Here is a 14,211-nt window from a genome sequence, read left to right as displayed (position 1 = left end):
CACACACACACTTCAGTAGTTTTATTAGCCAGTGGCATCCTATTCATACCAACTGCTGAGTACATTTCATGTAAAATTTATCCCACGTTCTGGTAATTGCTGAGGGTCCTAGCATTTATACCCCCTACAGGCTGCATGTCACCACGGTGTGCGTTCCTCTCAGTGCTAAAGATAAAAAAGACTGCATAAGCAGCAATTATGCATAGGATTAATATCTGCTCTTCATTTTATGGTTCAGGCAGTTGGCTTAATGGAAAGCATATGTTCCAAAACAATGTCTGTGTGCAGGGGGGGGGGCTAAGAGTTTTTAAAATGAGCTCCCTCTTTAATGGTCTTGTTCCATATCAGTTTTATTAAATAATTCCATGCCTTATTAAATAACATTTGTGGAGCATAATTTTTATGACTTTATGTTGTACTTACTCTTGACAGCCTCCAACAATGCCAATCTTCCCATCCTGGCCTTTGTGCTTCTTAGACGTAAGTGGGGGGATGACATTTCTGACCAGTTGGAAGATATTCTCCATGTCCTTGGTAGGACGCGTAGGACGCATAGAGAAGGATCTCTCCAAAACTAAATGTGAAAATGACAGCATTAGTCTTTTTTAGAAGCATTGTTAAATCACAGAATGTACCATTTGTCAAGGCCAACGGTATACAAAAGAGCTGCCTAGCTCCACCTATTGAGAGCAACATGAGCCACGGGTGTCTCTGACTGATTTCAAAGGAAAGTAGATGTACACTTTCTTACCTTATTTTGCCACAGTTTACCATGACAATCAGAACTAGGTGACTGTACATTGTATGAGGCTTATTCGCATGCAAAACTACCACAGAAAGCTGATGCTCAAACAAACCTACCAATACACTTTAACAAGCCATTTCAGACGTCTTCCGTTTTGTACCTAACACAGGCTGTGACACTTATGTAAGAAGGGGGCTGGTTCAGCTAATGACCTTATCGAGATTTAATTTATGCAAATAACCATACATACACACATCTACATGGCAGCATGTTTAAAACTAAGTTTATAAATCCCAGCATAAATCTGCTATATCTGACCGTAATGCTGAAACCTCCCATTGTAATATATGCAATGTACCAAGGTTGTGTCTCCTTAGCATCCAGAGCACTGTTATTCCAGTGTGGACCACTACCCTATCCATCAGATAAGCGGGAGATTTATCTTTTGAGAAGTATCTGGAAACAATGGATGACAAGGGAAGTGATTGAACCGGGAATAGCAGTGCTCCATTTACTGAGCACATGATCCTGGTGCACCAACTTCCTTATAAGCATGCGGATTTCACCAAGAAACAGCATAATGGACAGATGTAAGAATCAAAGATCAAAGATGTTGGGTATCAAAGTGCATTTCTCTATTATATGCTGGCAAATTATAACTTCTAGGGAGCCGGTAGGCTCCCTTTAAACAAGTGTGGGGTAAATGTAGAGAGATGATACGATTTGCATTTCACCAATAGTAAATTATATTTTGCACAGTACGCAAGTTAAAGTGCTTGTGCAGTCACATTAAAATGATACCTGAATAGTCTCTCAAGGGGGCTGGTAAAACATGAGCTGCTTACCACTGTACTGCAAATCTCCTAAGAGGGGCAGGAATGTTGGAAAAGGAAAAGCAAGCAACTTTTATTTTACTGGCACCTGTAGAAGCTCTTTAGGGATATACATTAATTTTATTGGACAACCTCTCCCTCTGCTGAATCTAATCATAATTTCCTTATAAAGCAACTGTCTATGATTAAACGGACTCCTACATCTGCAATTTACCATGCACAGCACCTTATATTCAGTGATTATGTTAATATGTCACAAATATTTGTTTTGACTAAATTATTTTGCATATGACATTTTTGTTCTGTTACGCTTATCACATCATTTTAGTAAACTTCTCTTATAAAATAATCAACACTTGGTTACAGGATTTAAAAAAAATGGAAAAAAAATAAATACCTCAAATCGTTTATTAACCCCTTAACGCCGAAGCCACTTTTCACCTTCCTGACACGGCCCATGCAGTTTCTACTAAAGGCTCCTGCACATGAGTATATACAGGCAGTCCCCAACTGAAGAACACTGGAATTGCAGATGACCCCTAGTTATAAACAGGCCTTTATGCCCACTGTGACCTCTGGTGAAGCTCAGTCACAGTGCTGGAGGGATTAACATAAGAATTATCAAAAGGTGTCTGCGATGAAGCTTTATTGTTAACCCCTTACCAACACGAGCAGTAATAGTACGGCGCACGTCAGGTGCGGGTACATGGAGAGGGCTCATGGGCTGAGCCCCCTCCATAGCCAGTAAGTGTTTGCTGCATATTGCAGCAAAGACTTACCAGTAACACCCACGATCTGTGCTAGCACCGATCACGGGTGTTATCCTGTCGACTTCCGTTGGCAAAGCACCGCCATCTTGGTAACAATCATCGCTCCCAGTTACGTCATTGGGGAGCAGCAATTGGTCCCATGAAAGATCTGAGGCTGTCTTTACAATGTGCAATTTGCAAGTCTGAAAAATAGTGAAAGTAAAAAAAAAAGTTAAAGAAAAATTATAAGAAAAACATAAAATTCAAATCACCCCCCTTTCCCTAGAACTGATATAAATATAAATAAACAGTAAAAAATCATAAAACACATTAGGTATCGCTGTGTCCAAAAATGCTTGAATAAAATATAACGTTTTTTTACTGCATTTAACACCGTTACAGAAAATAGAACCCGAAGTTGAAAATGGCACTTTGTCATTCTGAAAAACATAAAAAATTCATTGAAAAGTGATCAAAAGGTTGTACAGTCCTAAAAATGATAGCATTAAAAATGTCATCAAAAGTCGCAAAAGTATGACACCACCCACAGAAGATGGAAAATGCAAAAAAAAAATTTTGTACAGGAGGCTTTAATTTTTGTAAGTGTATGAAAACATAAAACCTATACAAATTTGGTATCCCCATGACCGTAACGACCCAAAGAATAAAAGTAGACATGTCCTTTGGGGCACACAGTGAAATCTTTAAAATCCAAGCCCATAAGAAAACGGTGCAAATGCGGTTTTTCACCAATTTCACTACATTTGGAATTTTTTTCCCGCTTCCCAGTACACGCCATGGAATATTCAATACCATCACTATGAAGTGCAATTTGTTACACAGAAAACAAGCCTTCACATAGCTCTTTATGTGTAAAAAAAAGTTCGATTTTTGAAGTTGGGGAGTGAAAAATGGAAAAACCAAAAATGGGTCAGGAGTTAAAGAAAACCTGCCTACCCAATAAGGTAGTTCTGGCCTGGGAGACAAGGTTGCATCGCTGTAGCTGCGTGCACTCGTATGCGAAGTTGCTGCGCATGTACAGAACTGCAGCCTCAAAGATGTCTGCACATAGCTACAGCGAGATGAGGACTGCCTTGAAGGAAAGATCAAAAGATGCTAATGGGTTATTTAGTAGCCGTTGCTCCTGCACCACAGCCTGGCTGTAGCCTTCAAAGGAAATTTGCAATAAAAACTTTTTATATTGATCTCGAGCACTAAAAGTTTTACAAAAACAAAAAACACAACCGCAGGCTGCCAGTAAATACAGGACCCTGCCACAGGACGTGGTTTCCTTTAATCCCAAATTTTTGAACAATCTTATTGTCATAGGGACTTACAAAAAAATAAAACCCTATTATGACTTACATACAAATTTAACTTAAAGGAAACCTACCACTGCGAATGGTAGGTATTAGCTGTAAACACCAGACACCAGCTCACTACCTTTGCTAGTGTTTTAAACCACTATATCGCGGTTTAAACACATTTTGATGAACAGACCCGAGGTAGCTTCATGCATCAGATTTTATACATCATTTACATTTGCTTTTACTATTCCTCTATAAACGAGCTTTTCTTCCTCCATAATATCCTGCTTTTAGACATGACTGTACAGCCTGCTAGTGACAGAATGGTTATATGACTGGTTATACCTATTGGAGGACTAAATGGTGAGGCAGTAGTAAAGTGCATTGTTTCCCCATACGTCCGGACGTTGCCTCGTACGGGGCTACTGACTCGACCATTCCCTCCCATCTGAGAGGTGGCCGATATGCCACTTAGTAACTGTCCCAACATCTGCAACATTTGAAATTCACGATTGTGCTCGGCTTCACGTCTCTTATCTTCTATCTGCAGGCGCTGTTCTTCATATTTATAGAAGCGCTCCTCTGCATTCACACTCTGCTGAAGGAAACGCTCCATCATCTTGTCCACATTGAAGCCAGAGTGGCGCTTTTTCGACTTTTTAAGCTGAGGTATCGGAGATGGATTTGCCTTTGAGTGGATAGACTTATAACCTGAGGGAAGGAAGATGGACATGGTTTATGCTGCAATACTTGCATTGAACATAAAGCAAAGAGATTACGATCTTGGAAGAGCAGCCTGTCTGCTGAGAAGAACGTGTCATCTGCACTTCAGTAAAGGCGCCTGTAATATGAAGCATCAGACAGACAGCAGCCTGCTGGGAACATGTGACATCTTTGTGATCTGAGCTCAGTGTGGATTCTGTGGCCACTTTATTCTTGCCTTCACCTGTCTCTTTATAGCTACAATCCTTCCTCTATTACAGAAATGTCACTTCTCCAGGAAGAAGAAGTCCCCTGGTACCTTACAGCTGTTAAGTGACATTCACAGTCTTCTGCAGAATGCTGAATCTGCCAGAATATAGAACGACATTGTTGTGATCCTGACACTGTCCTGGATAGCAGGTTAATCACGTCTTTATCCACAGATTCTCATTACGTGTCACTCAGAATATACCCTTCAGGATATACCATCAGGAGGATGCACTAGGGAAAATAAGCCAGATAGTCTATTGGGGGTTAAAAAAAAAAAAAGGGGGGGGGGCAATTTGCTTTTCCTCTTTAATTAATAGGGCCATAACACTAAGGTTTTGGGGGAATCCACTACAGCAGCACTTTCTACCATCTCCTAAAGGACCGATGACAGACTTATTTTCTGGTATAAAATAAGCTGACTTATGGGACTAGGAAGTATTACTAGACGGCCTTATATTACACCAGATACAGCAGCAGACATGTTTCAGTCTACTGTATGTGATGTCACTGCTGAGCCTCCATATTCAACCTCTAAACTGCCTTGTGCTCATAGCATAAATCTGGACAATCCCTTTACCTAACAGGCATCATGCACACGTACATAACAGGCTGCAAACAGGTCCTGTTGCAACCATAGTCCATAGTAAATGTGCAGGACCTGCTCCATATTTGGCGGCCACTCAGCACAGTCATGGTGTGTGCCTTATGCCTCACCTCTATTGTGGCCATTTGCTAGCTGCACAAGTTGCCCCTACCTTATGGCCACCACATACAGTTGTGTGCATGAGGACTTTCCTACAGGATCGTGTAGCTCATAGTTCATGCAAATGTCTTTCTAGTGGATCTCCACTGGACAACCCATGACTACAGTGAGGACCCCTATATGCTGCACTGTTAAGATAGAGACAGGGACACTCACCTTCGTTAGGGGGTAATGGGATGGCGAAGCTGGGCCCCTCCTCCACTTTGATGGGGTGCTCTGTGTAGCAGGACGATCCCTCCCCCGAGTCCTCGGTGAAGTTGTCTTGTGAGGACTCCAGTCCCCCCTCCCCGGAGCCAGTGGGCTCTTCATCGTCTTCTATCTCCTCGTCCTCATCCTCCCTCGGGTCCGCGGGCAGCTCCTCTCTGCACGAGTTGTCGGGACGGAGGAGCAGGATTCCCGGGGGCTCGGGTGTGGGGCCGCACGGGTGCTCGGCGCTGGTGGCCGGGGCCGGCCTTGTGCTGAGGATGCGGTCCATCTCGTCATAGTAGCGGCATATCTTACGGGCGTGCCCGTTCTTCCTGAAGCCCTCTCGGGCCTGGTAGTACTGGCGCTTGAGGCCTTTGATGCGGATGCGACACTGTTCGGGTGTGCGCTCGAAGCCCAGCTCGCTCAGCCGCCCGGCCACGTCCCGGTACACATGGCTGTTACGGAAATTACCGTCCAGGGCCGACTGCACGTCTGCTTCCCCCCAGATGTCCAGCAGCGCCCGGGTCTCCATGTCAGACCACAGGAAGCCCCGAGTACTGGTGATGAGCCGCCGCATACACACCGACATCCCGCCCGTCTGCGCTGCACAGTGACTGCCGAGCTAAACGTGGCTGGACACGGAGCCTGCAGAGAACGCGTCGCGGTCGTAGCTCATTCAGAGCCGGCACCCCCGAGAGGTCACCGGCTCCGCAGACGTGCCCGGCACATGCACCACACAGAGCAGCGCGGCGGCCGCGGACTCATGCATGGCCGCTCTGCCAGGAACCTGCGGGGAGCCGAGCGCTGCATCCGCGTCACACGCTCCACATTCCATGCTGTCACTTATCAATAAAGCTTTGGACAATCAAAACCCATGACAGATTAGTATAAACAAGAGCGCCACGAGGGAGTGTGGAGCCGGTGACGTCACTGCGCTACCGAGGCTATAAAGCCTGGAAACCCTCAGCACCACCTCAATAGCGCGTACAGCTCCCACTGCCTCACACTGTGTGCGGAGCACCGAGTGGCAGACAGCTAGACCTCCCCAGGAGATACACATTCTGTTATCATGCACAGAGCAAACCATAGAACACATATATTCACTGCCAACACATTGTCGTTTTAAGCCATTAACCCCAAGACTAAATTATTTGATTTTCCGTTTTTCACGCCTCTCCTTCCACAACCTCTAACTTATCGATTTTTTTCTATTACAAAGCTGTATGTTGGCTAGTTATATGTGAGAATTTATACTAGATTATTTTCTAGTGGCACCATTTAATATTCAGTACCATGTACGGGTGAGCTGGAAAAACTAAAGGTGGTGGCATTGGTAAAAAAAAAAAAAACACAGTTGTGCCATATTTTGATGGGCTTTATTTGTACGACTTTCAATATGTGATCAAGATGACACGCCTCTGATTCTTTGATGGCAGTATATAAATGAAGATGTCAGTATGATCACAGCGATACCAAAATTTCTATAGTGTAGTCATGTCTCAATATCTTTAAAATTTTTCAAAAATCTTGCATTAAAAATTATGAAAATGCTTTGCATCGCTATATTCTGACATCTGTAATCTTTAATACATCAGTGTACAGAACTGTAAGGATGACATTTTCATTTATACCATTTTGAAAACTGTACAACTTTTAATTAACATTTTTATTGGAGGCAAAAAACTGACAATTTGAACATATAGGCACTATTTTTCATTATGGAAAATAATTGTTTTTATATTTTAACCCCTTACCACCAATGCCAGTTTTCAGCTTAATGACCAGACTATATATCCAGGTGATTTTGAAATTGTTTTCTTGTGACACATTGTATTTCGTGTAAGTTGTAAAATTTAAGGGATAAGTTTTGTGTTTCGTTCTGAAAAAAGGAAAATTTGGCAAAAGTTCAGAAAAACTTCAAATTTTTTTAGTAATGCGAACATATGAGGGCTTATTATATGAGGGATGAGATACGCTGTATAGATAATTCATTTTGAGGTCTATAGCTTTTTTCATAAGATTTTATTAACTATTTCAAGGAAGACACAAACAAAATCATCATTTTTACTTTGGGATTTTTAGTACTTTTTTTGTCTGCTCACTGTAACAAAAATATTTTACTTTTATTATCTGGTTCACTACAATTGCGGAGATACCTCATTTATAGTTTTCCTTATCTTAGCTAATATTACTGAGCAAAACTAACATTGAAGAAAATCTTTTTTTTTTTTTTTTTTTTTTTTTAGTATAAGGCGTAACTTATGTATTTTTCTGTTGACAAATCTGGTTGAGGGCTTTTTTTTTTTTGCAGAGTTGTTCTTTTAAGTCAAACAAAACTTCAAAGTGTTAAACCCCGGAGATAGAATGAGCTTGTCAGAGGAGCAATTTAACAGAGCATGCTCTCCATGCGCCCATGATACACAATGAATACAAAGACAACGCTCAACTCCTTTGCACATGATCAGTTCAACGCCACAAGACGATACAGATCGCCATATTTCTGTGCATTTTCCTCTCCTGCAGCTGTCGAGTTTGTATACACATGGTGCATTTTTTTTTATACACATTGCAATATACACACTTTTTTACATTTGGCTGGTTTGAATCAGTTTTTCTTAATTTCTGGAAGTGTAAACAGCTGAAATTTTGGTGCCAAGACATTTCCTCGGACCTATTACGTTGATCCCTATTCCAGGTATATCATCAGACACTTTATTAAATCTCACCCAACATAGTCTGTATCTGACAACAAGGAATTGTCACATTGGGGGCCAGATCAGTATGGGTCATTGCAACGTCCAAGGAGGCGGTTCCACTACGGGGCACAGCGAGGTCACAATAGGCATTTTCAATGTCAACGGGCATTGTGAAGCAACAAGTGGATGATTTCACAATAATATTTTTTCTTGTTCTCTTTGCAGAGATCCATGAGATATTGTACCAAATTTTTCTTCCTAGCACTATTTAATATTCTATAAATGAAATAAAAACAGCTGAGCCATTTCCTAATGGCCTTTGTTTTACAGCTTTGATTGTACAGTCCATATCACACCTCCCATTTAATCAAAAAGAAACAAATACAAATTCTTCCTTTTTGCCATATTCTGGCATCTGTTCAGAGCTCTAATTTTTTGCGGGACCAGTTGACTATTTCAGTGGTACCATTTTGGGAACAATACAACTTCTTCAACACCTTGTATTGAAATTTTTTGGGTAGCAAAAAGTGGAGTTTTTTTTCCATGGTGGCACTCACTCTGTGGTTTAATCCTACTAATATTCTGATAGATTAGCTATTTTTTGGATGTGCAAACACCTAACATGTTTATGATTTCAATCTTCTCATTCTCATAAAATGGAAAATGGGGGTGATTTGAAAGGACATCTACCACCAGGATAAAAGACTGTATGCAAATGAGCCTGAGGGGCTCTAGGCTCCATTAACACCTATGGAGACTAAAGCCCAACAGGCTCATTTGCATACAGTCCTTCATGCCATTTGAATTTTTACAAGTCCTATTTTTGTCTATTTTACTGTGATTATGAAATCAATTTCTGTGTGCCTTAACCCAAAGTAGTGAATGGGTAGTGTGCTGGCTGCTGAAACAATGGCTAGCACAAATTCATGTCTGTCTGCATGATGGCTATTTCTGTATAACTTGACATCATCTTACTAGGCTACATTCACACGACCGTCATGGGGACGTATATACGGCAGCAAGCTTGTGGTCATATATACACCCCCATACACGGCAATAGGCACACACCCGTACATGAGAATAATTAGAATATGTTCTATCTTTTTCTGTCTGTACACCGCTATCTCCTATGGATTAGCAGCGCTCTACCCTCCTCCTCTGCCAGGCTACGATCGAATGCAGCCATATGTGGCAATACTGACTCACTGTAATGTGGGTAGATGTGGGGGATTCCTGTGCTGTGCCTGACCACTACCAGTTCCTGATGCAGACTATAGCACAATTCTCTGCCAAGAAGAACTGCCCAGCTGGCTGCCAAATATATATCAGGAGGCCTGATATGTTCACACTGTATTTTGAAACAATACAAGCGCTAAGGAGAGGAGATTTGCTAACATTGCGTTTTAAACAGTATGTTAACACCTTCAGGATATGGCTGGTTTATGTTTTAAGGCTCAGCGCCATGTTTTGTATGCTGACATGTGTCGCTTTATATGGTTAAAACTTTTGAACACTAACTGACCAAAGTTATTTTGAGATTGTTTTTCCGTCACATCTTGTACTTTTGGCTGATAAATTTTGCTTTTATTTAAAAAAAAAGTTTTTAAAAAAATGGGTGCACAGCCATGCATTAGCCAGTTTTGTCCTATAGAATTTAGTGGTTTTTAGTTAGTTTGTAGTGCACTTTTGTGAACTATAAATTTTTTTTTCCCGTTAATGTTTCCATGTAAGGGCTTATTTTTTGTGGGATGAGATGCATTTTTCATTGCTATTATTTTGCAGTGGCCATGTCCCATTGCTCAAAATGTATTAACTTTATTTTGTGGAGGGGTCGTAGAAAAAAAAAATCATCATTTCTACCACTGAATTTCGATTTTTTTTTTTTTTTCTGGTGTTCATTATATACCCTAAGTAATGTGTTAGATTTATTCTACGGGTATGATTGGGGCAGTACCAAATTTCTATATTTTTGCTTACGTTTGACTAATTTTGTATTGCCGTTTTCCAAGTGGCATAACTCCTTATTAATTGTCTATATTGCTGGTTGAGAGCTTGTTTTTTTTGCAGGACATTGTTGTACTTTACAACAGTACCATTTTGTATAGATTTTTTTTATCACTTTTTATTGCATTTTAAGTGGGACAAGATAGGACACAGACAGGGACATACAGGCATCTTTATTGACAGCCCTGCGGTCTTCACACAGTCCTCAAGGTTGCCACAACAGTTGCTCCCCCAACCCCCCCACCACCACCATCCCAATAAAAGTTTGACCACGGCTTTTAAATGGTTAACACCTGTGATCGGAGTTCTCTGGCCGCGGGTGTTACATGGGGATGTAAGAGGGTAGATTACCCTGTTACAGGCATATGTTGTGTGGAGTGACCCCCGGCTCAAAGCAATGAGCCCAGTCTGGAGGGGTCACACTGCCACTACATTTAGTTACTGCTATAGAAACATGGAATGACACGTGCCGCCAGCAGCCGTGCCCGCGGAGGTACCTGCTTCCTGTAGACTATACAGCAGACCTGCAGCCAGGACCCCCGCAGTGGCCGCCACTGTGAGCGCAGCGAGGGAGCCCCAGGCCCACATGACGGAGCCCGCTCCTTACCTACAGCTGCGCACCGGGCGGACAGCATCAGGACACTTCCGGGATCCCAGTACAGCAGCGCGGCTCGGCCCCGTCTGGAGAAACAATCAGCGACCAATCAGGAGCCAGATCCAGGTGTGGGCGGGGAGATCGTCACTGTCATTGTAGCGAGCCAATCACATGGCGTTCACCTGGTGAAGGTGACAGCGGCAAGGACTGATCTCAGGGAATACAGGGAATAATAGATATCAATTTATCCAAAATGTAAGCTCATAGGGACACATTTACTAAGGGCTTTTCCCACACTTTTTTTGTTCTTTATTGTTTCTGTTCCTTCTTTTTATTCTTTTGGTGGAAATCTGCTCTCAGTGGTATTTGAGAAGTGTCGCATAGAGGTACATAGAGTCACATAGAGGCCAGCGCAGCTGCGCCGCAAAAGTACATAAAAAGTCAGTAGGCATGCAGTTGGTCTGTAGGACTAATTCCGACCAAGCGCTGTATTTAACTTGAAAATTGTTTCGTACGCCCTATGTTAAAGGTGCACCACAAAAAAGATTGGGAACACTGTCGGGCCAGTGCAGGGAAGCAACAGATTCATGTTTTCTGGGCACGTTCCAAGTGAATCGACGCAAACAGCATTATACACGGAAATAGCACTTTTAGTGCATTTTCAGACTTTCTAAGTAAATGTGCCCCTTAGCCTTATAACAGTTCCTACCCCTCAAACCCACATCTACAGAGAGCAGTTGCATATCACTATGGGGCACATTTACTTAGAAATACGTAAAATGCAGTAAAAGTGCTATTTCCGTGTACAATGCTGTGTGCAGCGATTCACTAAGATCATGCGCCAGAAATCATGAATCTGTCGCTTCCCTATACTGGTCCGACAGAGTTCACCATGTTTTTTGTGGTGGATCTTTAACATAGGGTGTGCGACACAATTTGCAATTTAAACTTGGCGCTTGGTCTGAATCAGTCAGACTGTCCGACGGCAAGCCTCCTAAGTTGTGTCGCATGGAAATCAGCGCAGCTGCACCACAAAAAGGTGGCATGCCACACAATAGTGTCGCAGACAATTCTTAAATATCTCTGAAAGCCGTTTTAGCCATAAAGAATTTGCACAGTGCAACAAAAGTGCGGCGCAAAAACCTTAGTAAATATGCCCCTATCTGCCAGCAGTGCGAGTGACAACATTGAAATTCCTCATAGTTACATGGTTTCTATATTTCATGGAATTCATGGAATTTGTTCTCCATTTGTGTTTACAAATATTTATACAAGTGAATATATTTTGTCCAAAAATACTTTAGCTTCTGATAAGAAACACATCCTCATTAATAATCACACTGAAGAAAAAGAAATGACGGGCGGAGCTACTGAGTACTATGACCTTTAAAAAATAGTTTCAACAGAGAAATTGGGATGGTATTATTACTTTCCCAAGAAGACGCCGGCCCTACCAGTCCCGTGTCTGAAAGGTAGTAAGGCAAGGGCACATGTAACCTGAAGCTGGGTGTGATTTAGATACCGCGGCGGTGCTCAGCCGGCTGCAAGAGTCATGCATCAACGTAGTGTGATAGATGAAAGAAAGCGGCACTCACCAGGTAAATCTTCTTTTATTAAACAACCATGGGCAGGGAGGTATGACAAGGCATTACTCACGGTGACGGGCCGTTTCGCACAGTACTGCGCTTCCTCTAGCCGTGGAATCGTCGATCCGTCGGATCGTCCAACAGCCCGCCCCCGATTTCTGTTGCATGAAAGCCGATCGGGTGCGACACAATCCCCTTCTAAATACCTGTCAGGGCCGTGCAATCCCCGAAAAACGTTGGGAAGTCCAATGGAAATGCGATCCACGGACCCTTTGTAAATAAGCCCCATTGTCTGTGTCTTAGAGTGAATCAGTGAGTGAGCTCCGTCCTGGACTACTGGGGGGTGAGGCTAGAGTGCGGGAGCAGAGACAGAGAAATCTCAGCTCCAGGCCCTCACACAAAAAACCAAGTTGGCTTCCCCGCCTCCAAGTCAGAAGTTACAGGGTCGTGTCTAGGGGCACCTGAAATTGGGTACACCAGGACTGATAGAGGAAGGTTGGAATTATATATGTGAAATGCTGTATTATTGTTAATAACAGTGAATTAGAGAATGTGTTATTTTGTTATCCTGAGTACATATAAGAAACGTGTCTTCGTGGGAATACCTCTTTAAGGGTGCAGTTCATACAGTTTTTCAACACATGCGTTTTCAGTCATTTTAAAATGCATTTTGGCTGCTTTGAAAATGGACCAAGAACAGATAAAGCATGCTTTTTTAGTCAGTTTAAAAACGCATACGTTTTTGAATGTTTACCATGCATAGTAGCATAGTAGATTCATACAAATCCCTTACATATGCTGCAGTAAAAACGTGCAGCACAAGTTCAATTGTAGGTTTTGAATCTGCAGCTGTTGGTAGCAGCTTCTTTACTAACTGATAGGGGTTAGATGGGAAACCCGGTGGTGTCTAGGTACCCAACAGGACGATTCCAACCCCCAAATCATTTATGACACAAACAGTGCCCCTTAAATTTATCATGTTATATGAAGTGTTTCTTGTTAAATTACAGTATATGAAGCACAATCTCCCTGAAACAGTATATAAAGTACTTCTTACAAATGAAGGCCTCATGCACACAACCGTATGGTCATATCTTTTCTGTATATATGGCTGTATTCTAACCATAAATACAAGACGTATTTCCCCCGTATCGGACTGTATCCGTACCGTATCTGTATAAAATACGGTGGGCTGGCTAATGATGTCACTAGGTTGCTCGGGCCCAAATTTGATCACCTGACCCTACCAGATGCCACTTTGGCTGCACGGAGAGCGTGGTTAGACTCCATTGCTGTTTTCTGGCTGTGGTTTCTGGTGTTTATTTGCTCTAGTGATGGTGCACAATCCTGGGGACAACCACCTTCTGAATTGGGTCCTTCTTAGGTTCATCCCAGGGCAATCATCTTTGCAGGACAAGGGATCAAAGAGGACCAGGCAATATTGGGTTCATCCCATTGTTGCCCAGCAGCCAAGGAAGGGTCATTTCAGGAACTTGTACAATGACCTGCGACATCATCCAGACAAGTTTTACAACTACGTCCTGATGACTATTGCCACATTTGACCATCCTCTGTTGGACCTGCAATCGGGCCTCTGGTTTCAGGATATGACCATGAAGCAGTTCATCTCTCCAGAGGAAGGGCTCATTGCAACACCGCGTTACGTTTCTACTTTTAAAAAAAAATAAAAAATTAAACAGGCTTCTTGCCACTAGGAATTCATTTGCATCCCTGCATTATGAGTTCCTGTTGGGTGTTTACACCATTTCCCAGAT

At 42.4% G+C, this 14,211-nt stretch overlaps 1 protein-coding gene across 3 annotated transcripts in view; it reads right to left on the bottom strand.

Moving 5' to 3' along the window:
- NAXD (NAD(P)HX dehydratase) overlaps positions 1–10,990 on the bottom strand; it is a 29,629-nt gene extending 18,639 nt beyond the window's left edge. The window contains exons 1-3 of one of the 3 annotated variants that reach the window (XM_072135565.1): positions 5,526–6,471; positions 3,980–4,345; positions 424–574 (exon numbers count right to left, since the gene is read on the bottom strand). In XM_072135565.1, the coding sequence (XP_071991666.1) occupies positions 424–574; positions 3,980–4,345; positions 5,526–6,144 (1,136 nt within the window). In that variant the 5' untranslated portion in view covers positions 6,145–6,471. Of the gene's footprint in view, positions 1–423; positions 575–3,979; positions 4,346–5,525; positions 6,472–10,752 lie in introns of those variants that run through there. The other 2 variants (XM_072135567.1, XM_072135566.1) reach the window with 2 other exon arrangements.
- Between the last annotated feature and the right edge of the window lie 3,221 nt (positions 10,991–14,211).

This window comes from Engystomops pustulosus, chromosome 2, assembly GCF_040894005.1.
Source record: "Engystomops pustulosus chromosome 2, aEngPut4.maternal, whole genome shotgun sequence".
Classification (NCBI taxonomy): Eukaryota; Metazoa; Chordata; class Amphibia; order Anura; family Leptodactylidae; genus Engystomops; species Engystomops pustulosus.
This window is presented reverse-complemented; position numbering and strand designations above follow the sequence as displayed.